At 39.6% G+C, this 23,031-nt stretch overlaps 2 protein-coding genes across 2 annotated transcripts in view; one reads left to right on the top strand and one right to left on the bottom strand.

Annotated features, from left to right (window-relative positions):
* PCYOX1 (prenylcysteine oxidase 1) overlaps positions 1–10,418 on the top strand; it is a gene marked incomplete at its 5' end in the record, with an annotated part of 15,384 nt that extends 4,966 nt beyond the window's left edge. Inside the window, 3 exon segments of the mRNA XM_014588905.2 lie at positions 6,635–6,846; positions 7,174–7,326; positions 8,112–10,418. Coding sequence (XP_014444391.1) covers positions 6,635–6,846; positions 7,174–7,326; positions 8,112–8,770 — 1,024 coding nt within the window.
* Positions 10,419–15,509: 5,091 nt separating this feature from the next.
* Positions 15,510–23,031, bottom strand: part of SNRPG (small nuclear ribonucleoprotein polypeptide G) — a 9,921-nt gene continuing 2,399 nt past the window's right edge. The window contains exons 2-4 of the mRNA XM_027772977.1: positions 20,554–20,576; positions 19,704–19,828; positions 15,510–15,672 (exon numbers count right to left, since the gene is read on the bottom strand). Coding sequence (XP_027628778.1) covers positions 15,622–15,672; positions 19,704–19,828; positions 20,554–20,576 — 199 coding nt within the window. The 3' untranslated portion in view covers positions 15,510–15,621. The remainder of the gene's footprint in view (positions 15,673–19,703; positions 19,829–20,553; positions 20,577–23,031) is intronic.

Raw genomic sequence — 23,031 nt, 5'->3', positions numbered from 1 at the left:
GCCGTTCCCTTGTTTTTTTTTTTTTTTTTTTTTAATTTTATTTAGAGAGAGATTGTTGCTACAGGGTGCATGTGCTCGCTAGAGAGACAGACAGAAAGTGAGAAATCCACTTCCCCGGGGGTGCTGGCCACACCACAGTCTCTTTTCTATTCTCCTGTCAGGATTTTGGTCACATATGCACATGTGCCAGTCATGAATTTTAAGCCACCGGGTCCTGTACTCGAACTGCCATTGACTATGTGAGAGTCCAGCGATGTAACCATTATCCCAACTGCTGGTCCCAAGAATGTGTGTAGAGATAGCCTGTTGCTTATGAAGAAGGACAGGTGACATGCTGCATGCTCAGCAGGCAAATCAAGTTCAGACAACAATAGTCGCAGCTCAGCCTGTATGTATCATTTTTCTTATCTGTGGCTGGTGGGACATGTAGAGAACTGTCTTTTTATTCTTTTGTTGATTTAAAATTTTTAAAAGAATTACTTCATTTTTAAAATGTTTAGTTGTTTTTGAATTTGACCAGAGAGAGAAAGTAAGAGAGAGAAAGGGAAAGTTAGAAAGCAAGCCACCAGGTCCAGGACCAGAACCGTTATCATTCACATGAGAGTCTAGCACCTTAACCACCATGCCACCTGCTGGCTCTGAGAACTGACTTTCAAAAAATTAAGAAATCATTTTTGAAGAGAATTTCACAGTTCATAGAGCTGTGAAAAAGACCCCAGTGGCTGGCCATTAGGTGGTGTGGTAGTTAAGGTGCTGGATCCCACATGCCAGACTGCAATTAGAATCCTGGAACTGAAGCCTGAAAAACTCAGGGAAGGTGCATGTGTGCCCAAAATCCTGAGAGGAAAATGGATGAGATTGGATTGTGTTATGGCCATCCTCCAAGGGAGTGATTTCTTACTTTCCCTCTCTGTCTCTCTTCAGTGTGTGCTTGCGTGTTATGGCAAACAATCTAAAAATTGGGGGAAAAAAAAGACTCTGGTTGGCGGATACACACATTATAATCTCTCTTTTTTTTTTTTCTTAAATTTGCTATAGGGCATGTGCGCTTGCCAGAAAGAGTGAGGGAAAGTGAGAAATCACCCCCTGGGGAAATGAGTATTCTGCAATCCCTTCTCTTTCACTTTTTTCTTGGGATTTACCTACGCATTCACGTGTGCCTACTGTATTTTACAAACCACTGGGTCCAGGATTCAGTCCTATAGTTGTTGGCTAAATGGAATTTAGCTGCCTTAACCTCTATGCTACCTAACTGGCCTACATTATACTATTTTTGATTTCAGAAAACAGTTCCCAAACTCTTAGGAATTATTTCCCCTGCTTATCTTTGGATTACATAGCACTGACTTTTTAGGTTGCTAATGTAGTGATATATATTTCTGTGTCAGTAAATTGGGATTCTGTAAATATTTTAATAATTTTTCTTATACTCTGTGAGATAGTTTGAGAGAAGGTTGGTATTCAGCTAGCACGTATCAATTGTTAAATGCAGTGGAATATTGCTTGACTGGTGAAAGCTGCTGCCCTGTGTGTTTCCACTCAAGGTCTCTGCCTGCTCCTCGAGGACTCCCTTCCCTGCCAGCAGTGAGTTTTGACTCAGGGCTAGCCCTATAGCCATTCTGCTTTCTGTTTTAGGCTATACTTTTTTTTTTTAAAAAAAGAATTATTTATTTTAATTCCATTTGTTATTATTATTTTTAATTTTATCAGACAGAGACAGAGAGAAAGGGAAACCAAGAAAGCAAGCTACCAGGTCGGGGACTTGAACCATGGTTGGCCATATGGGAATCCAGCACCTTTCATCACCATACCACCTGCTGGCCCCAGGCTATACTGGTTTTTAAGTGCTTTTATTAGGCTGCTGGAAAAGTTATGACACATTTTTGCATTAAAAAAAAAAAGAAAAATACATCCTGACTTTTCTGATGACCCAATAATATCACTTCATGTTGGAGATATTTTGGTTTGTCACAAACATTATTGTCAGGAGCCATAGAGATTGCCAAAGAGGAATCTGGAACACTGAATTCCCCTGCATTTCAATTAAAGCACTAGTTCTTAACCCAGGCTGCACACAGGATTCATATGGGAGCTCTTTAAAAAAAAAAATTATTTATTGTTTTTATTATTATTTTAATTTGCTATAGGGCATGCACGCTTACCAGAGAGAGACAGAGAGAGAGGGAAAGTGAGAAGCAACCAGGTCCAGGACTTGAACTGTGGTTGGCCATGTGGGAGTCCAGTGTCTTCACCACCGTGTCACCTGCTGACCCTATATGGGAGTCTTTTAAAAATAGGAATGTGAAGGGCCAGCAGATGGTATAATTGTTACGGCATTGGACTCCCACATGGCTAACTATGGTTCGAGTTCCAGATGTAGTGGCTTGAAAATTGTGCTGGGTTCGTGTATGTGCATGTTCAAGATCCCAGGAGAAGAATGGAGAAGAGACTGTAGCATAGCCATCTTCCCTCAGGGGTGATTTCTCATTTTCCCTCTCACTGTCTCTGTCTCTCCAGTGAGCACACATGCCCTGTGGCAAAAACTTCTTCAAAAAAAAAAAAAGTGGGACCAGCAGTTGGCATAAGGGATATGTCGCTGGACTTCCCTGTAGTTGACCGTGGTTTGAGTCCCGGACCTAGTGGCTTAAACTCACACTGGGTGCGTGTGCATGCGTGCCCAAGATCCCGAGAGGAGAATGGAAGAGAAAAAAAAAAAAAAAAGCAAAAATGAATGTGAGCCCCACCCCTAGAGATTTTGATTTAAGTATTGTAGGATAGGGGTGTGGGCATTCATATTTTTAAAAGCATATATTGGGGCCAGCAGGTGGCGTGGTGGTTAAGACACTGGACACTCCCACATGGCTGACCACGGTTTGAGTCCTGGAGCTGGTGGCTTGCTTTCTCACTTTCTATCTCTCTTTCTCGGTCTCTCTCTGGTCAGATTAAAATAAATGAATACATAAAATTAAAAATAAATAATTATTAGAAAAATAAAATAAAAGCGTATCAAATGAATCTCACCTTTAGCTAGAGTTGAGAATTGCTGGCTTTAAATGTACAATTGTAGGATATCCTTGAGCTTTTCTTTCTTTGAACAATATAGAAACCTAAAGTATTGGCTCAAAAAGGATTATTACGTTTTGACAGTATACGCTATATCTAGTTGGCCTAGTTGGATCTGCAGAAACTTTTGGGGATTTGCTGACCAGCTTGAGGAGGTGTGTCATTTTTTTAGGCCTTCATTTCAGATTGTACACAGTGCGAATGAAGGTCCAAGAAACAGCAGTGAACCATGCCAGCTACTGGAAAGAGGGTTCAAGCTTGTGGTGGGCCACCCCCTAGCTCTCGGGGCATACATCCATTCTTTGCTATTGGACAGGCTTTGGTGGGAATTTGCAGCCCTTGGCATCCTCACTAGCCATGCTAACCTCAACTTCCGAGTATTCGGTTATGCAGTTCTTCTGGCTGGATGCCTTTACTCCAGAGTCCTTATCTCATTCTTTTCTTTTTTAATTGCCAGAGGGCATATGTGCTTTCCAGAGACTTCCAGAGAAAGGAGAAGATATCTCCTGAATGGGGCATAGTCACACTGCAATCCCTTCTCCATTTCCCCATCCTGTTGGGATTTTGAGTGTATATGCACAAGCACCCAGTGTGATTTTCAGGTTGCTGCCAGGATTCAAACTGTGGTCTGCCATGTGGGTTCCAGCTCCTTAACCACTAGGCTTTGGGACTGGTTCTTTTATTTTTTTCTTTTAGTTTGTTAGAGGTTGCATGCACACACCAGAGAGAGACAGAGAGAGAGAAGAAGGAAAAGTCAGAAAACACTTTCCAGGGGGAATGCAATCCCATCTCCATTTTCCTCTCAGGATTTTGGACATGCATGCACATGTGCTTTTTGAGTGTTTTTCAAGCAGCCAAGTCTAGGTCTCAAACTGTGCAGTCAGCTGTGTGGGATCCAGCACCTTAACTTCCACACTACTGCCTGGCCCTAGAGTTTATTTTGAGAGAGGAAACTGTAAAAAACTTGTTTCCCATGATCACTGTTAAGGACCTTTCCTGGGCACTACTTCCTCTTCTGTTTCGGGCACGTGTCTGTGCATGTGCCTTATTACTTGTCCCTAACTGTAAGCACCTTTAGAGAAAGGAACTGTCTTTTTTTTGGTACCACTTGTAGTTGGAAATATTATGTATTACGGGCCAGCAGGTGGTGCGGAGGATTAAGTGGCTGGATCCTATGTGGCTGACTGCATGGTTTGGGTCCAGATCCAGTGGCTTGAAAACACACTTGGCATGTGTGCATGTGTGCCCAAAATCTTGGGAGGAAAATGGAGGAGAAGGGATTACAGTGTAGCCATATCCTCTGGAGGGTGATTTCTCACTTTCCCTCTGTTTTTCTTTCTTCTAGCAAGAAGACATGCCCTATAGCAAACTAAAAAAAAAAAAAGAAAAGAAAAAAATATTGACTTGCCATTTGCATTAATATATGTGAATGTTCTTTTAAATCCATAAAGTGCAGAGAGATGTCAGGTGATATATTCTATAAAATAAATAATATAGGGACCAGCAATTGGCATAATGGCTATGTTGCTGGACTCCCACGTAGTCAACTGCGGTTCGAGTCCTGGAACCTAGTGGCTTAAACTCACCCCGGGCGCTTGTGCGTGAGTGCCCAAGATCCCAAGAAGAAAATGTAGGAGAAGGGATTCCGGTGTGGCCATCCCCCGTGGGGGAGTGATTTCTCGCTTTCTGTGTCTCTGTCTCTCTCTGTCTTTCTGGCAAGCCCATGCACCCTATAGCAAAAACCTCTTAAAAAAAAAAAAAGAATTATTTTCTATCACTTTATTTATTTTTAATTTTACTAGAGAGGGACAGAGCAAGAGTCACACACACACACACACACACACACACACACACACACAGAGTGAGAAAGCAAGCTGCTGGACCTGAGACTTGAACTGTGGTCAGTCATGTGGGAGTGCAGCGCTCTTAGCCACTATGCCACCTGCTGGTCCCAGTGCTAAGTTTTCTGGGACTTTTAGAGTGGATGACATAAATCACTGTGGGCTGGGAGTTTGGGCAAAACTTTCCTACAAACGTCTAAAGCAAGTGTAGACGTTCTGTAGTTAGGAATAGGAAGTGTATTGCAGTATGAGGGAAGAGCTTGTGCAACGGTGAGACAATAAAGCATATTTAGAGACCAGTGAATGGGTTTGCTATACTCAGATGGAGGGTACGAGTGTGCCTGAGTGATTGAGGGCAGTGGGGACAAGTTCTGCTGGAGCCTTTTATTTGCTCTGGGGCCTTTAGACAAGGTTTTTGACTGTTTCTCTATCTAAATGAGATCAAGGAATTAGACTAGATGAGTTTGACTCTAAAACCTATTATTTTTTTAAGGTCAGGCTAAATGATCTGGATTTGATTAACTGTAAGCAAGACTTTTTAAAATAAATGGATGACAAGATATTTTAGGAGATTTCAAAGAAATAAACTAGAAGAAGGTAGATCCATTATTCATTTTCCTAATTTGAGTATAAATCCTGAATTGAGAACAATGTTAGGAAAATTGACAGAGTTTCTGGCTTGGACAGGAGGGGCAGAAAGGAGAAGTGAAAAGGGTTTAAGTTCTGAAACTAAGTGGGTTTAGGATGATAGGAAGATGTTTGGAGTGGCCATTTATTTTTGGTTGGGATAGGGGATAGATGAAGATCAAACCTGATGGAAAGATAAAACTTAATTTTAGACATGTCTCAGGACTATTGGAAGATACAAAGAAGGATGAGATTTGCCATAGGCACGTACCCTCACCAGAGAGAAAGCAAGCGAGAAGGCACTGCCCGTGGGGCATGATCATGCCACAATCCCTTCTTTTATCCCATTTCTTTAAAGGTGCTACTAGTGACCATATATTTTTTTTTTTTTGAGAGATTTTCGCTATAGGGCGTGTGCGCTCGCCAGACAGACAGAGAGAGACATAGAGACAGAAAGCGAGAAATCACCCCCCAGGGGGGATGGTCACGCCGCAATCCCTTCTCCTCCATTCTCCTCTCGGGATCTTGGGCACGCACGCACACGCGCCCGGCGTGAGTTCTAAGCCACCGGGTCCGGGACGCGAACCGCGGTCGACTACGTGGGAGTCCAGCGACATAGCCATTACTCTAACTGCTGGTTCCCCAGTGACCATATTTTTAAAAAATAATTATTTTACTTAATTTTATTCATCATTGTTATGTATTTATTTAAATCTGAGCAGAGAGTGACATAGAAAGAGAGAGAGAGGGGAAGTGAGAAAGCAAGCTGCCAGATCTGGGACTCAAACCATGGTCAACCATGTGGGAGTCCAGCATCCCAACCACTGTGCCATATGCTCGCCTCCAGTGACCATATTAATGCAGAAAAGGAAGAGTGTATATAAAGGACAGTGGACTTACAGAGGGAATGGAGGAGCGGGGAGGGCCAAGAGCTTCTGCGAAGTTTGGGGAAGAGGGCGACTGAATTGTGTCTCCCGTGTTTGGTAGAAATGCATCAGAAGGAAATATGGAAGAAAGTCTGAGTCTTATGGCACTATTTCCCTTCTTTTTGCTTCCCTTTCATTTCTTTGGTGTCTAACGGCCATTTCTCTTCTTCCCAAAAGGATCTACCGCTACCAATCTCATGACTATGCCTTCAGTAGCGTAGAAAAATTACTACATTCTCTAGGAGGGAATGACTTCCTTGGAATGCTTAACCGAACACTTCTTGAAACCCTGCAGAAAGCAGGCTTCTCGGAGAAATTCCTCAACGAAATGATTTCTCCTGTCATGAGAGTCAATTACGGCCAAAGCACGGACATCAATGCCTTTGTGGGTAAGCCAGAGCTTGGAGTAGTAATGGACATTAGTTCACAGTGAGGCTTAGGTGATTCTCTGGTGTCTCCTACCTTTAGGCTATGGCTCTGTGAAACTCAGATATTGTGAGTAGAATTATGTATATGTGGATGTGCATTTTTAGAGTGAAAGGGTTCATAGCTTTGAGTAGTTCTGTACTTCTTAACTGGTGGAGATTTTGCCCCCAAGGATCATTCAGCAATGTGTGGAGATATTTGGAACAGAACCTCTCACTGAGAATGGAGAGTGAGTGGAGGGCCTCTTACAGATTCCAAATTAAAACACACTTTTTTCCTCTCACTAATAGGGGCAGTGTCACTGTCCTCTGCTGAGTCTGGCCTTTGGGCAGTGGAAGGTGGCAATAAGCTTGTTTGCTCAGGGCTTCTTCAGGCTTCCAAAAGTAATCTCATACCTGGCTCAGTAATGTATATAGAGGAGAAGACAAGAACCAAGCGGACAGGTGAGCATGAATTTTTTTTTTATTCTTCCTAATTTCTCCTCTAGAAAATGATTATTCAAGGAGAAAAACCTCTCTTCTGCTACCTCTTGCCAAGTTCTAAAGCAACAGAACTTTTCAATTGCCTGTGTTGAGCCATGTAGACATTTTCCAAAGTGTGCTCACATTGCAGTGGCACACTCCTTGGACTTAAAAAAGTAATTTCATCCTCAAAAAGTAAAAATTCTATGCTTTGTACTTACTGATATTCCGAATAGAAAAACAGGCTTCAGTGTAATAAAAATGCAAGTGGCAGTTATTTTGAGATAAAAATTCCTTTAATTCCTTAGGATAGAGAAACTTTTTTTAAAAGATTTATTTTCTTGGGACCGGCAAGTGGCATGGTGGTTAAAGGCGCTGGACTCCCACATGGCCAACCACAGTTCAAGTCTCGGACGTGGTGGCTTGCTTTATCACTTCCTCTCTCTCTCTCTCTGTGTCTCTCTGATCAAACTAGAAAATAATAATGATATAATAATAAAGCTAAATAAAAATTCTTTTAAAAAAAGATTTATTTACTTAATTCCATTTGTTATTATTATTTTTAAATTTGACCAGAGAGAGAAAGGGAGAGGGAGAAAGCAAGCCACCAGGTCTGGGATTTGAACCATGGTCAGCCATGTGGGAATCCAGTGCCTTTAACCACTGTGCCACCTGCTGAGAAACTTTTTAAACAAGATATAGAATTAAACTTTTAGAAAGTGTAAAATATAGTACTGAAGACATGTGTGCTTCCTTATTCCTTCCAGGAAACCCCACAAAGATGTATGAAGTGGTCTATCAAGCTGCATCTGAGACCCATTCTGACTTTTATGACATTGTCTTGGTGGCCACTCCCTTGAATAGAAAAATGTCTAATATAACTTTTCTCAACTTTGATCCTCCAGTTGAAGAATTCCATCAATACTACCAGCATATAGTGACAACTTTAGTTAAGGGGGAATTGAATACATCTATTTTTAGCACTAGGCCCATTAATAAGTTTGGCCTCACTACAGTGTTAACCACTGATAGTTCAGATTTGTTCATTAATAGCATTGGGATCGTGGCTCCTGTAAGAGGAAAGGATAATCCTGTACCATCAACAGATGGGACAAATGTTTGGAAGATCTTTTCCCAAGAAACTCTTACTAAAGCGCAAATCTTAAAGCTGTTTTTGTCCTATGATTATGCCGTGAAGAAGGCATGGCTTGCATATCCTCATTATAAGCCCCCAGAGAAGTGCCCCTCCATCATACTCCACGATCGACTTTATTACCTCAATGGCATAGAGTGTGCAGCAAGTGCCATGGAAATGAGTGCCATTGCAGCCCACAATGCCGCACTCCTTGCCTATCACCGCTGGAATGGGCACACAGACATGATTGACCAAGACGGCTTATATGAAAAACTGAAAACTGAGCTGTGAAGTTAACACTATCTTTTCTTCCTCCCCTCCTAGTTTTAAGTATCATTGGCAAACAAGAACGGTATCTGAGCAGAGGTGACTTTGAATCAGATATTTTGCCATTATCATTGTTTAACAAAAGTAATCCTTGTGGGTCATAACAAAATACAAGGTTCTAAGTAAGTGTAAAGGAATAACTGTTGCACTTACACCATCTCCACAATTTCCTAACTATTCTTTCAGTATCCAGTAGTAGTGTTTCCCAAATGTGTCTGATGATAGGGATCATCTGGAGTTTAACAATGTGGATTCTCAAGCTCCTCTCTCACACAGACTCTGATTCAGTACATCTGGGGATGGGGTCCTGGGTTTGGATCCAAACCTACAGCTTATTGAGATAAGCAGTTGAGAAAGAATTTAAGGACCTCTTAGAGATTAATTCTTTTGAGCTTCACAGCTAGATGTCATCTTCGGTCGCTAAAACGTTGGGAGCTGGTGCCGTATGCCTGGCCGAGTAATTGCGTTCATTTATGAAGTAAATGTGCCCATGCCTAAAGCCTTGACTTTCACAATGTTATCTTTGATTGCTTCTGTCTCGATTTTGTTAAGGGTGAAATTCATGAGTCTTAGTGGTATAACCTTAAGACTTACATGTCTCATAAAAATCGTAAGTAAAATGAAAAGCACATATGGGCTACTGAATTAAGAAATTGGCATTCTATTAAATCCTCACTTGAGGAGCCTTTCAAAATATTGATAGATTCCCCCCCCCCCCACCCCAACCAGAGGGTTACGGTTAATGGATAGAGGATAGAACCTTAGTATTGTAGCTTTTTATAAAGTTCCTATTGTGCAGCTAGGATTGAGAATCACTGATGTGGGGGTTATAATGTCTACAAAGGATTTTTAGTGCCTTCAAAGTCCTAAGAAACTTAGTTCATTATCATTTTGCAGGACATGAGTCCTATCAACAAGAATTTTGGTAGTAATCTTGATAATAAGCAGCAGTACTGACAGTCTAACAGCACAGGCAACATAGGTAATTCCAGAGCCACTGGCACTAGAGCAGGATATTCAGATTAATATATTTAAATACTTCAAGTTCAAAGTTATTGTAGCCTTCTGGCTGAGAAACTAGTTGCTGAGATCTTAAAGCAGTGGTTCCCAACCTTGGCCGCACATTGGAATTCCATGTTGGGCTTTAGGGCATCCCAAATGATTCTAATGTGCAGCCAAACTTGAGAAGCAGTTTTACACCTACTGTACAAAGATCATAAATGTCATAGCAGCCATAAACCAGAACAGGCAAAAGCCCACTGCAACCAAGTCAACATGTATGATTATTTAAAAAAAGTCCTTTTCCAGATTTTGGGAGTAACTACTTAACAAATGTTTAAGAAAACATTGATTCTTAGTAAGAGTGATTTCTTCCCTACTAGTTTTGAATATTAATGTGCTGATAAAACTGCCAATGTATATTTGATTGATATAGAGGCAGGGATTAAACTCTTGATTTGTCAAAGTATCACCTTTTAAAAAATTTTAACAAATATGTTGAGGCTTATATTGTGATTTTAATGAAGGCAGTTTGTAGGGAATAGTTTATGTATGTGATAAATACTGGTAAATACTAATAATTTAATTTGTATCATTTGTAGTCTTGTTTTGCAATGAGATTTATTTTTACGTATAAGAATACCAACTCAAAATGTTGTGTCAGATCTGATTTTCTAGTAGGGCATCTGAAATTGCTTCATCAAAACCAAAACAGATTATCAGAACATCAGACACACTAGGTAGTTTCAGTTGCAACTATAGCATTAAAAAACATTTTTTTTACTGGAAGAAAAAAATCAGAACCTGCCATTTCAGGCCTATTAGTTAATTTTTTTTCCCTTTTATTCATGATAGTGTGTGTGTGTTGACATGAGGGAAGGGAGAGGGAGAAAGAGCAAGCACCCCCAACAGGGCCTGGTCATGATACAACCTCCATCAAGTCAGAATGCTGGGTGTGCATGTGTGTGCTGTGTGTGCTGCCTCTAGGGCTGGGTTTCGAACCCCAGTAAGCCACGTGGAATCCAGCTTCCTCTGCAGTGCTTAGCCACTTGCTAAGGGCTGGCCCCACTAGTGTTTTTTTTTTTTTTTTTTCTCTTTTTCTCTGTATATTAGGTAGTTTTAATCCAACTACAGTATTAAAAGATTTTATGGGATGAAAAATACTATCAGAGCTTACTACTCCAGACCATTCTAGTCCTCTTTTTAGTGACCAGTAAAAATGCAGGAGCTGAAAGCCAGCTCTACTTCGGTGGTTCTCCAGCTGAGTGGAATGTACCAGAACTACCTGGAGGGCTTACAGCATTGCTGGGTCCCACCCTGAGTTTATTTATCAATAAATTTGCAATGAGATACAAATATTTGCATTTTTATTGGGTTCTCAGGTGATGCTAGCCTTCTACAATAGGAACCACAGTGGAGCACTAGTTCTACAACTTAGCTCTATGTAATAGCAAAAAGCCAAACTTCAATGAAGGTTTCAAAAGAACTGTTGAAGAGTAGAATAAAAATGTTTTGGGCAGGGGACCAGTTGATGGTGTAATGGTTACACTGTTGGACTCCCTCAGTTGACTATGGTTCGAGTCCCCAACCTGGTGATTTAAAACTCACGGTGGGTGCGTGTGTGTGCATGCTTCAAGTATGGAGAAGAGAATGAAGGGATTGCTGAGCGGCCATCTCCTGCTTGTGAGTGCACGTGCCCTATAGCAAAAATCTCTTAAGAAAAAAAAGTTTTGGGAGGGGGCCAGCAGGTGGCATGATGGCTCAAATCCTGGGATTTGGTGGCTTGCTTTCCCATTTTCCTCTCTCTAGTAAGTGTGCATCCTCTGTAGCAAATTTAAAAGTTATAAGTAAAATTAGATAAATAATTAAGAAATGTACTGGGCTTCACATCAAGATTTTTTCTTTTTAAAGAACTATTTAAATTTATGTATCATTATTTTTAATTGCTACATGGCATGTGCACTCACCAGAGAGTTGAAAGGGAAAATGAGAAAGCATACTGCCAGGTCCAGGACTTGAACTGTGGGAGTCTAGCACCTTAACCACTACAATACTTGCTGGCCCCCACATCAACTCTTTCTTGTGACTTAGTTTGGTCCTGTTAGCTATTCATGTTCTATAAACAGGAAATACCATTTTGAAGATATATAAATATATATATATATATATACAAGCCTCTCATTGTGTTGTGTTTTACAAGACATTGTATACTCTATTCTCTACACTTTTAAAGTGATTCAAGATTTAGAGGCTTTTTACTAGGTTAGGTATAGGCCTTAAACATTCTCTTGGTAGAGGATTCTTAAGGTCAGGTTTATAATACAACCATCTGTAATGTACCTTTCATTTGAGCTTGTGGGCCACACAATAAAATCAATGAACTAGATGAATACAATGTGGACAGCATTCTCATCAACGTTTCTCTATTCACAAAGAACTATAGTACCCTGGAATGTTTTTCTCTGGAATCCTATTTCTACTCTTGTATTGAAAAATTTTCCCCATTTAAAAATTATGTTTGAAATAAACAACTACATCATTACCACCTTTGTTTTAGTTGTTTTATTAATACTTGGGATGTCTGTGTACTTAGATATGACAGATCCAACTTACTAACGTTTTGAAAATCACAGTTGATGTTTCAGAAGAAATCCACTCATGCCTTTAGCCTATCAGTTTAGTGATGAGAGAAAAGGAAGTCTCGCCATGTTTCACATTTAAAAAGATTCTTACATTCTTAATGTTTGGGATTTTAGGCACATATGCACACGTGGCTGGTGTGAGTTTTAAGTCACCATGTCTGGGATTTGAACTATAGTCGACTACATGGGAGTCCAGTGACCTAACCACTATGTCATCTGCTGGCCTCAACTTTTTACACCTCTTACTACTTCCCTTGAGAGTAAAAACTTTTTATCTGCTGATGTGTTACTATTGTCTGAAGCAGATGCTGGCAACTTTTAAGCCTTTAATAAACATGGATGTTAGAATAAATAAATGTATCAGTTACATGTGATAGAAACCCATCTCATATTCACTTAAACAAAGACAGGAATTTATTAGTTACTTTTTGGTTCTATTTTTTTGTTGTTGTTGATTCCTTAGAATTTTCTGTGTAATCACATCATCTGCAAATGAGGACAGTTTTATTTCTTCCTTTCAGATTTATATGCTTCTTATTTTCTTTTCTTGCCTTATTGCACTGGCTAAAATTTCTAGCACTCTGTTAAATAAGAAGAATGAGACCAGATTTCCTTGCCTTTTCCCTGATATTAGAGGGAAAGTATTTAGTCTTCCATGGTTAGATATGACATTAGCTGTAGGCTTTTTGTGGATGCTCTTTATCAAGTTGAGGAAGTTCTCCCCTATTCCTGTTTTTTTTTTTGATAGCTTTTATTGAGAAGAGGTGTTGAATTTTGGTACATTTTTTCTGAATTAATTACTATAAAGATGGGATTTTTTTTCTTCTTTAATAAGGTAGATTACATTGATTTTAAAATAATGAACCAGCCTTGCTTTTACACAAAGAACCTCACTTGGTCTTGTATAATTGTTTTGTTACTGAATTCTATAGTTTGTGTCTCTGGCCAAATCTCGAGTTTTCAGTCACTATTTCTAGGAGTAACTTTTCAACTCCTATATTAGATTTTTTGTAATAGCACCACAGGTCTCTGAGGCTCTGTTCTTCCTATCACTCCTACCCACCCATCTGTTTTTTTTTTTTTTTTTTCTCTTTTTCTCTGTATATTAGGTAGTTTTAATCCAACTACAGTATTAAAAGATTTTATGGGATGAAAAATACTATCAGAGCTTACTACTCCAGACCATTCTAGTCCTCTTTTTAGTGACCAGTAAAAATGCAGGAGCTGAAAGCCAGCTCTACTTCGGTGGTTCTCCAGCTGAGTGGAATGTACCAGAACTACCTGGAGGGCTTACAGCATTGCTGGGTCCCACCCTGAGTTTATTTATCAATAAATTTGCAATGAGATACAAATATTTGCATTTTTATTGGGTTCTCAGGTGATGCTAGCCTTCTACAATAGGAACCACAGTGGAGCACTAGTTCTACAACTTAGCTCTATGTAATAGCAAAAAGCCAAACTTCAATGAAGGTTTCAAAAGAACTGTTGAAGAGTAGAATAAAAATGTTTTGGGCAGGGGACCAGTTGATGGTGTAATGGTTACACTGTTGGACTCCCTCAGTTGACTATGGTTCGAGTCCCCAACCTGGTGATTTAAAACTCACGGTGGGTGCGTGTGTGTGCATGCTTCAAGTATGGAGAAGAGAATGAAGGGATTGCTGAGCGGCCATCTCCTGCTTGTGAGTGCACGTGCCCTATAGCAAAAATCTAAGAAAAAAAAGTTTTGGGAGGGGGCCAGCAGGTGGCATGATGGCTCAAATCCTGGGATTTGGTGGCTTGCTTTCCCATTTTCCTCTCTCTAGTAAGTGTGCATCCTCTGTAGCAAATTTAAAAGTTATAAGTAAAATTAGATAAATAATTAAGAAATGTACTGGGCTTCACATCAAGATTTTTTCTTTTTAAAGAACTATTTAAATTTATGTATCATTATTTTTAATTGCTACATGGCATGTGCACTCACCAGAGAGTTGAAAGGGAAAATGAGAAAGCGTACTGCCAGGTCCAGGACTTGAACTGTGGGAGTCTAGCACCTTAACCACTACAATACTTGCTGGCCCCCACATCAACTCTTTCTTGTGACTTAGTTTGGTCCTGTTAGCTATTCATGTTCTATAAACAGGAAATACCATTTTGGAGATATATAAATATATATATATATATATACAAGCCTCTCATTGTGTTGTGTTTTACAAGACATACTTGTGTATACTCTATTCTCTACACTTTTAAAGTGATTCAAGATTTAGAGGCTTTTTACTAGGTTGGACATAGGCCTTAAACATTCTCTTGGTAGAGGATTCTTAAGGTCAGGTTTATAATACAACCATCTGTAATGTACCTTTCATTTGACCTTGTGGGCCACACAATAAAATCAATGAACTAGATGAATACAATGTGGACAACATTCTCATCAACGTTTCTCTATTCACAAAGAACTATAGTACCCTGGAATGTTTTTCTCTGGAATCCTATTTCTACTCTTGTATTGAAAAATTTTCCCCATTTAAAAATTATGTTTGAAATAAACAACTACATCATTACCACCTTTGTTTTAGTTGTTTTATTAATACTTGGGATGTCTGTGTACTTAGATATGACAGATCCAACTTACTAACGTTTTGAAAATCAGTTAATGTTTCAGAAGAAATCCACTCATGCCTTTAGCCTATCAGTTTAGTGATGAGAGAAAAGGAAGTCTCGCCATGTTTCACATTTAAAAAGATTCTTACATTCTTAATGGAATCAAAGCCTTTGAAATTAGTCTCAACCTGGAAAATTCATATTGACAAACATGAGATTAAGAGCTAATATTCTTTTTTAAAAAGTTGTCAGAGGGCACATGTGGCCAGAGAGAGGAGGGAAAGAAAATATCCCCAATGTGGCATGGTACTGAAATCCCATCCTCCATCTCTCCATGCTTGGCGTGTTGAAGCTACTGGGCTAGGATTTGAGCTGCAGTCAGCCATGTGGGATCCAGATTCCCTTAACCACTGGGCTAAGGAGTTTACATTATTTCTCAATATTTAGAATATCTGAGATAGAAAGCACTACTATTACAAAAGTTTACTTAACAAAAAGTTTATTATGGAAATGTACATGACCTGATTTTTACATCATAGTAAAAACGGGCCTGTTGACAAGGGGACATGGGTTTTTCTGTTGAACAGCCATTATTTATACTCGTTCCAAGGCTTCTAACATGATGATACTATTTCCTCGTATTACCTATGAAAGAAAAAGTTGATTAAGAATAATAGTCCATTTAACAGATACCAATGATGATATTACAAACCAGTTTGTGAGGCTTTTTCAAGCCACAGGAACCACGTGTGTCTTTTTTTTTTTTTTTTAATTGCTAGAGGGCATTGTTGCTTACTGAGGTGGGGGTTTGGGGGAGGGAGAAAGCACCATGCAATGGGGCATGGTCACACCACAGTCCCTTCTCCATCCTGATAGGATTTAGGGCATACATCCCTATGTGCCTGGTGTGTTTTTCAAGCTACTAAGGGCTTGGATTTGAATCATAGTTGGCCATGTGGGATCCTGCCTCCTTAACCACTAGGCCATGGGGTTGGCCTGTAAGTCATACCTTTTAATCATGACATGAAGTATGGTGATACCCTTTGTAAAAGATGACAGAACTGAGATGACGACAGTGTAAGGGGACAAGGAAAGATTCTTATTTGAATGCTGTAAAAAAGTCATGAAGGGAAGTGGAAAAACAAAGACATCCAATCTCAGAAGGCCTCAAATGCCAATCTTAAAGTGTTTAGAAAGTATCATGAAACTAATAATGAGCTACTGAAAGTTTCACTGCTGGGGGAATACGGTCACAAGTGCTCAGGCAACAGAGTATGTAAGTGTAAATGGGAGAGAGCTTCGAAGCAGGAAGAGAAGGTATAAAGAAAGGGTTGTACCAGCATAGTGCCTGACCTAGTAGACACAACACAAGGATGACTTACAAGAGCACTGCTGAAAAGGACGGTATTGAATTCTAGAGAAAAATTAGTGAAACTGGAGAGGGAACTGAACATAAGAAGTCCCCAATAGACTGCAGATCACCATGTTCTATAGATCAAATATCAGTCAAGGGACCAGCAGTTGGTGTAATGGCTATGTCACTGGACTCCCATGTAGTCAGTTGCGGTTCGAATTCCGAACTCGGTGGCTTTAACTCACGCTGGGTGCGTGTGCGTGCATGTGTGCGTGCGTGCCCAAGATTCCAAGAGGATAAGGGATTGCGGTGTGGCCATCCCATCTGGGGGGTGATTTCTCACTTTCTGTCTCAGTCTCTCTCTGGCAAGTACACATGCTCTATAGTCCGCAAAACACATGCACCCTATAACAAAAACCTAAAAAAAAAAAAAAAAAAAGTCAAATAGAACTTGATAGGTGAAAGGACAGGAGAGAATGATAGGAAATGTAATCTGAAGGTATTTATTAGCAATGCAGGGATTCTGAATAAAAGTGGAGCTATGTTTGTGGACAGCTAGTATGAACAGCTGTATCTTAGGTTGTTCTCTTGTTTGACTTGCTCCATTTATACAAACATTATGATTTATTGTGTCATCCCCTCAACATAAATTTGACAATGGCAGGGACTTTGGGCAGTATCTCCAATGCCTAATATAGGAGCAGGCACAAAGAGGGCTCAAGAATTAACTCACGTGTGATTACTGCAGCTGACAGACTGGAAAAAAAGAGCAGGTAGGAGACACTGATAGGTGTGAGTATTACAGAGCCTCACAGACCACAATGAGTATGGTGAGAAAGTGGCAAAGAATTAAAGGGCAGCTTTAACAGATACCATCACCCTGAAAATGAAAATGGGGACTGAGTTTACAGATGCTTATTCTCTCTCTCATTTCATTTTTTAGGATTTTGCCATAGGGTGCATGTGCTTGCCAGACAGACAGCAGGAAAGTGAAAAATCATCTCCCAGGGTGATGGCCACACCACAATCTCTTCTACTCTTACAGTCTGGCCAGCCCTGCCCTGGGGGGTGGTGGTGGTGATTTCTCACTTTCTTGGTCTCTGCCTCTCTCCAGTGAGCTCACATGCTCTGTAGCAGACAAAAATGAAACAAAAACAACTGACGTATTATGATCATGATTTTATTTCATTTCAAAATGATGACTTAGTAGCAAAAACTGTTTGTTGGTAAAACTTTTTTGGTCATATAAGGCCAGTGGTAGACTAATGGGGTGCCTAACAAAGTAGGTAGGTACTTATTATTTAAGTAACTTGGAATGGCACTGCTTTTAAACAATTTTATTTAAAGCAAATTAGCAGTGTCACACAATTATATTCTTAGATTAGAACTGACATTTAGCTGCCAAGCCCTCCCTCCATGTTATAAAAGTTTATTTCTTCCACCAAGAGAGACAGAATGAGTGAGTGAGCGAGCACACTCCCAATGGTCTTGACACCATGATTCACCCCCAGACCCAGCCAGCTGTGGGTCATGTGCACATAACATGCCTAGTGTACTCAGGGAGGCCTCTGGATAAGACAGAACTTTCTCACATGGGTCAGTCTTACAGAGCATAGTGCTTTACCACTATACCTCCATCAAGTTCCTTCTAAATCTTTTTTGGCAAATTTGTTGAGACAAACTAAAAATCTAATCTACCCTCTATTAGAATGAAGATTTCCTGGGATCAGCAGTTGGTGTAATGGCTATGTTGTTGGACTCCCATATAATCGACTGTGGTTCAAGTCCTAGACTCAGTGGCTTAAACTCACGCAGGGCACCCGTGTGTGCGTGCCTAAGATCCCGAGAGGAGAATGGAGAAGGGGCTGTGGTGTGGCCATCCTCCCCTGGGGGGTGATTTCTCACTTTCTGTCTCTCTCTGTCTTTCTGGTGCGTGCATGTGCCCTATAGCAAAAAGAAAGAAAGAAAGAAAAAAGAAACTCTTACTTCCTCTTGGAGGTCTTCATACTTAATGATTTCCAAAAGCTAAGATATTTGGCTCACCTTTCTCAAGAAATTTAAACTTACCACTTATTAAGTACATTGTCCTATGATAGACAAAGAAAGATTCAATCTGCGTTTTGTTGACATATCAACCTCTTTCTTCAGAAGTCATACAACTATGGCTTAATGAACTATTAACATTTTCTACTATGAGAGCTCAATCACTGTATGTGTGTATGTTTTTTTCCTGTTTTCTCTCATGGCTATCACTGTAATAGCAACCTTTACCTTGGCCACTTTTAAATTTTGGAGGTGGTAAATCAGAAAATCTAGGCTAATCATGCACACAAGTAAAAATAAAAAAGTGTGATCTGTAGACTGGGATTATCTGGATTACCTGGGCATTTGCTAGAACTATAAAATTTTAAGTTCCAGCTCACACCCCTTGTATCAAAATCTCCATTTTAGCAAGATCCTCTGGAGATTCATATGCATTATTATTGTTGTTTTTCCAATTTTGCCACAGGGCATATGTGTTCACTAGAGAGAGAGAGAGAGAGAAAATAAAGAAACTATCCACCATGAGGAACAGTCATGCCACAATCCCTTTCTCTCCATTTAGGCATGTATGCACAAGGACCTAGCATGTTTCTCAAGCTGCTGGGTCTGGAAACTGAAATTCATAGATGGTCATGTAGGATATAGCCGCTTTAACCATGGGCTGGCCCCAAACACATGTTAAAGTTTGAGAACTACTGCTCTAATAAAAGACTGACTATGGGCCTCTATTATAGAATACAGCTAAAAAATAATTTTCAACAGCTATTTCAAGAAAGTTCTGTATAGTTGAGATCTCACCTCTAGGTGATTGGGATATTTTCACAACTAACACAATATGCCATGTTAAACTAAAAAGAGATAGATAGTTTAATCTTGTCCCTATTATTTGCCTTTTTTGGGGGGGTTACTAACTCTAATTTAACCCAAGAGTCTGACATAAGATAAGTTAATGCATACTTCAGAAGAATAATATCCTCCCCCTTTTCTTTCAAGGAAATATTTCTGCTCTAGGGTGAGTGTGCTCGCCAGCGAGATACAAACAAAGAGACAGGAAGAGAAATCACCTCCTGGGGGGGAGCAGTGTCCACACTGCAATTCCTCTCCTTCATTCTCCTCTTGGGATTTTGGGCACACATGCACATGTGCCTAGCTTCAGTTTTAAGCTGCTGGGTCCAAGATTTGAACTGTAGTTGACTACATGGGACTCCAATGATGTAACCATTGCACCATCTGCTGGTCCCAGAGAAAATTTCTAAGTGAATCTTCTACCTTTACTTACCACCATTCCAATATTGTTCTGTTGCCCACTAGTTGCCATCTCCACACATTCATCTATCACAAGATTCATAAATGGATCAAATCCCCGCAATATTCCTTGGACATGTCTGCCACCATTTAATTTTACTATAAAAAGGGAAAAAGAAGCATCAGTAAAACTGTCCATTAACTACCAATGATGCACTAATGATAAGAAGGGATATAAAACAGATGCTTGTGATGTCTGACCCATTATCTTTACTATATGGGAACACAAGGTTAAATACTTTATATTTACTGCCACATCTTAATTTGTAAGAATCCTATAAAGAAGTAGTATTCTTACTTTGCACAAGAGAACTGAAGTCCAGAGCTTTTAAGTAATAGGGTTCAAGGTCTACTATATGGCAGAGCTAAGATTCAAATCAAAGACTGCTTCCTTCTAAAGCCCATGGCTTTAATCTCTATAAACTTTAAGACTGTACAGGTCAGGTTTGTAGTTAAGATGAACAAATCTTTTTCCTACATATGCCCAAGAAACAAAATAAAATGCTCCCTGTCAAATTCTTCTGCAGACCGTTTAAAGAAGAAAAGGTTCACAACATTAGAAACTCTTGCTCATTCTGTCAAAGTGAGGTAATACTTTCATGAAATTAAGTCTTACGTGCTTTTTAAAATTTGTTAAATATCAGAAATTAGGTAACTAAAATTGTCCAGGATTTTGATAATCCTGCTTAATTAATGGATGAGAATTAGAGGTGCTCTAAAATTTTAGAGTTGCTCCAAACATTACATACTGCCAAAACACATGTAGACAACTGAAGGAAAAAAAAAAACCCAAAAAACAACACACAACAGAACAACAAACTTACATGCTAACTTCTTGTCCATAAATCTGAAAATAAGGATAAAGATTATATAAATGAAAAATACTTAAGCATAAACAGCACAGAAGTAGATAAGAGTTAAAAAATAATTTGGGAAGGGGCAAGATAAGAATAAAATGCATTTTGGCTACTGAGTCTATGTTAAATCAAGTCCTACTGATATGAGTTATGAAAACATTCTTATTAAATACTATGTTGTTTCACTGATCTAATTTTCATTGACTGGATTTTATAGTCACAAAAACAAAGATTTGGTTATATTTTAGTTATTTCCAAAACTAAGGAACTAAGTTGTAAAGACAGCAAATAGTAATCAATGGGTAACCAATTCAACAAATATTCTATTCTAGATTTGAGATTATAGCATTTTATTTAATACTAAAGTATCAGGCTAAAGCTTTCAAGATAGTTCCTAACACATCAAGTACATTTTAGCAAAATACAGTCATTACCACATGACAATGTTTCAGTCAATGAAAAACTGCATAAATGGTGGTCCCATAAGATTATAATATATACCCTAGGTGTGAGGAATACTATACCATCTAGGTTTGTGTAAGTACACACTGTGATGCTCACACAGCGATGAAATCACCTAAGGACACATTTCTCAGAACATATCCCAATAGTTAAACAATATATGACTATAAGTGCATGTTTAATAATTTTGCATTTAATGTGCATGAGTATCAAAAGCATCTTTCTTGCTACGCAGTCTAATCAGTTTTTAACCTCTCCCAGTTATAGGTTAGAAAATGTAAAATTTTGTTTCAATTTTTATTTATGTATAGGATATCATAAGAGAATGAAAAGATATGAAACTTGATTATAGAAAACATTTATGTAGTATAATAAATAAAACTATACATTTAAAAGAATTTTATTTAAATTTATTTATTTAGGTTTTAATTTTTTTTTTGGAGGTTTTTGCTATAGGGTGTGTGCGCTCATCAGAAAGACAGAGACAGAGACAGAAAGTGAGAAATCATGCTCTGGGGGGGATGGCCATGCTGCAATCCCTTCTCCTCCATTCTCTTCTTGGGATTTGTGGGTACATGCCAGGCATGAGTTTAAGCCACTGAGTCTGGGGCTTGAATCGTGGGAGCCTAGCGATGTAACCGTTACGCCATCTGCTGGTCTCTTAACTTATTATTTTAAATTTGCTATAGGGCAGGTATATTCACCAGAGAGACAGAAGAGAGATTAAAAGAGGAATGTGAGAAAGCAAGCTGCCAGGTCTGGGACTTTAACTGTGGTCAGCAATGTGGGAGTACAGCACCTTAACTACCACACCACCTTCTGGCCCTGAAAACTATATTTTAATAGGATATAATATACAGAACATAGCAAATATAACAGACACGAGCTTAATTAATCCTTATGACAACTTTGCAAGTTATGTACTATTATCATCTTTTAGATGTATTGCCAGAACTGAAGCTTAGAAAGGTTAAGTAAATTGTCTAAAGTCACACAGCAAGTGAGAATGTTCAAGCATGGTTTAGGTTTGACTGGAGAACAAGGCATTCGATTATTAGTGCTTGTAAAATTTGGTGCCTGAATTTCAGATGGACAGGCCTTAATGTTGGATTTTTTTTTTTTTTTGAGAGGTTTTTGCTATAGGGCGCGTGCGCTCGCCAGACAGACAGAGAGAGACAGAGAGACAGAAAGCAGGAAATCACCCCCCAGGGGGGATGGCCACGCCGCAATCCCTTCTCCTCCATTCTCCTCTCGGGATCTTGGGCACGCACGCACACGCGCCCGGCGTGAGTTTAAGCCACCGGGTCCGGGACTCGAACCGCGGTCGACTACATGGGAGTCCAGCAACATAGCCATTACGCTAACTGCTGGTCCCTTAATGTTGGATTATTAAGTCTGAACTTTATTAAAGCACAGTCAGTCACTGGCAAGACTACTGTGGCAGCAAATTTTCAGAGGTGGAAGAGAGAATTCACATAGTTCCAGGTATCTCAACTTTGACACTAGTGACAGTTGGGGTCTGATAATAATTTGCTGTTGGGACCATCCGGTATGTTACAGGATGTTTAGCAGCATCTCTGACCTCAACCCACTAGAAACTGGCAGCACTAGACTTCCTAACATCCATTTAAGAACCGAGTTGATCCAGCTTGGTGGTAGTCAGGAACAACACTGAACCACAGTGCCGGAAGCCACATGGCTGACCAGTTTTGATCTTCCTAGTTAACCTGAAATAAGCCAGTTGTACACATGTAGGCATGAGATCCTGACATGTTGAAGAGTGGGTGGGATCCTGGTGAGGAGATCCTGTCAAAGGTGCCTCCCCCTTTCCCTTGTGCAAGTGCTCTCCACCATAAACAAAACAAAGTCATTTTGGAAGTAGATTTGACAGGATTTTACAATGGATGAAAAGAGAAGTTTCCATTCTTAGAAAGTCTCAATTATTATTATTTATCTCTTAAGAATCAGAAAGAATGAACCAGC

The sequence above is a fragment of the Tupaia chinensis genome, unplaced genomic scaffold (genome assembly GCF_000334495.1).
Source record: "Tupaia chinensis unplaced genomic scaffold, TupChi_1.0 Scaffold000316_1, whole genome shotgun sequence".
Lineage (NCBI taxonomy): Eukaryota > Metazoa > Chordata > Mammalia > Scandentia > Tupaiidae > Tupaia > Tupaia belangeri.
This window is presented reverse-complemented; position numbering and strand designations above follow the sequence as displayed.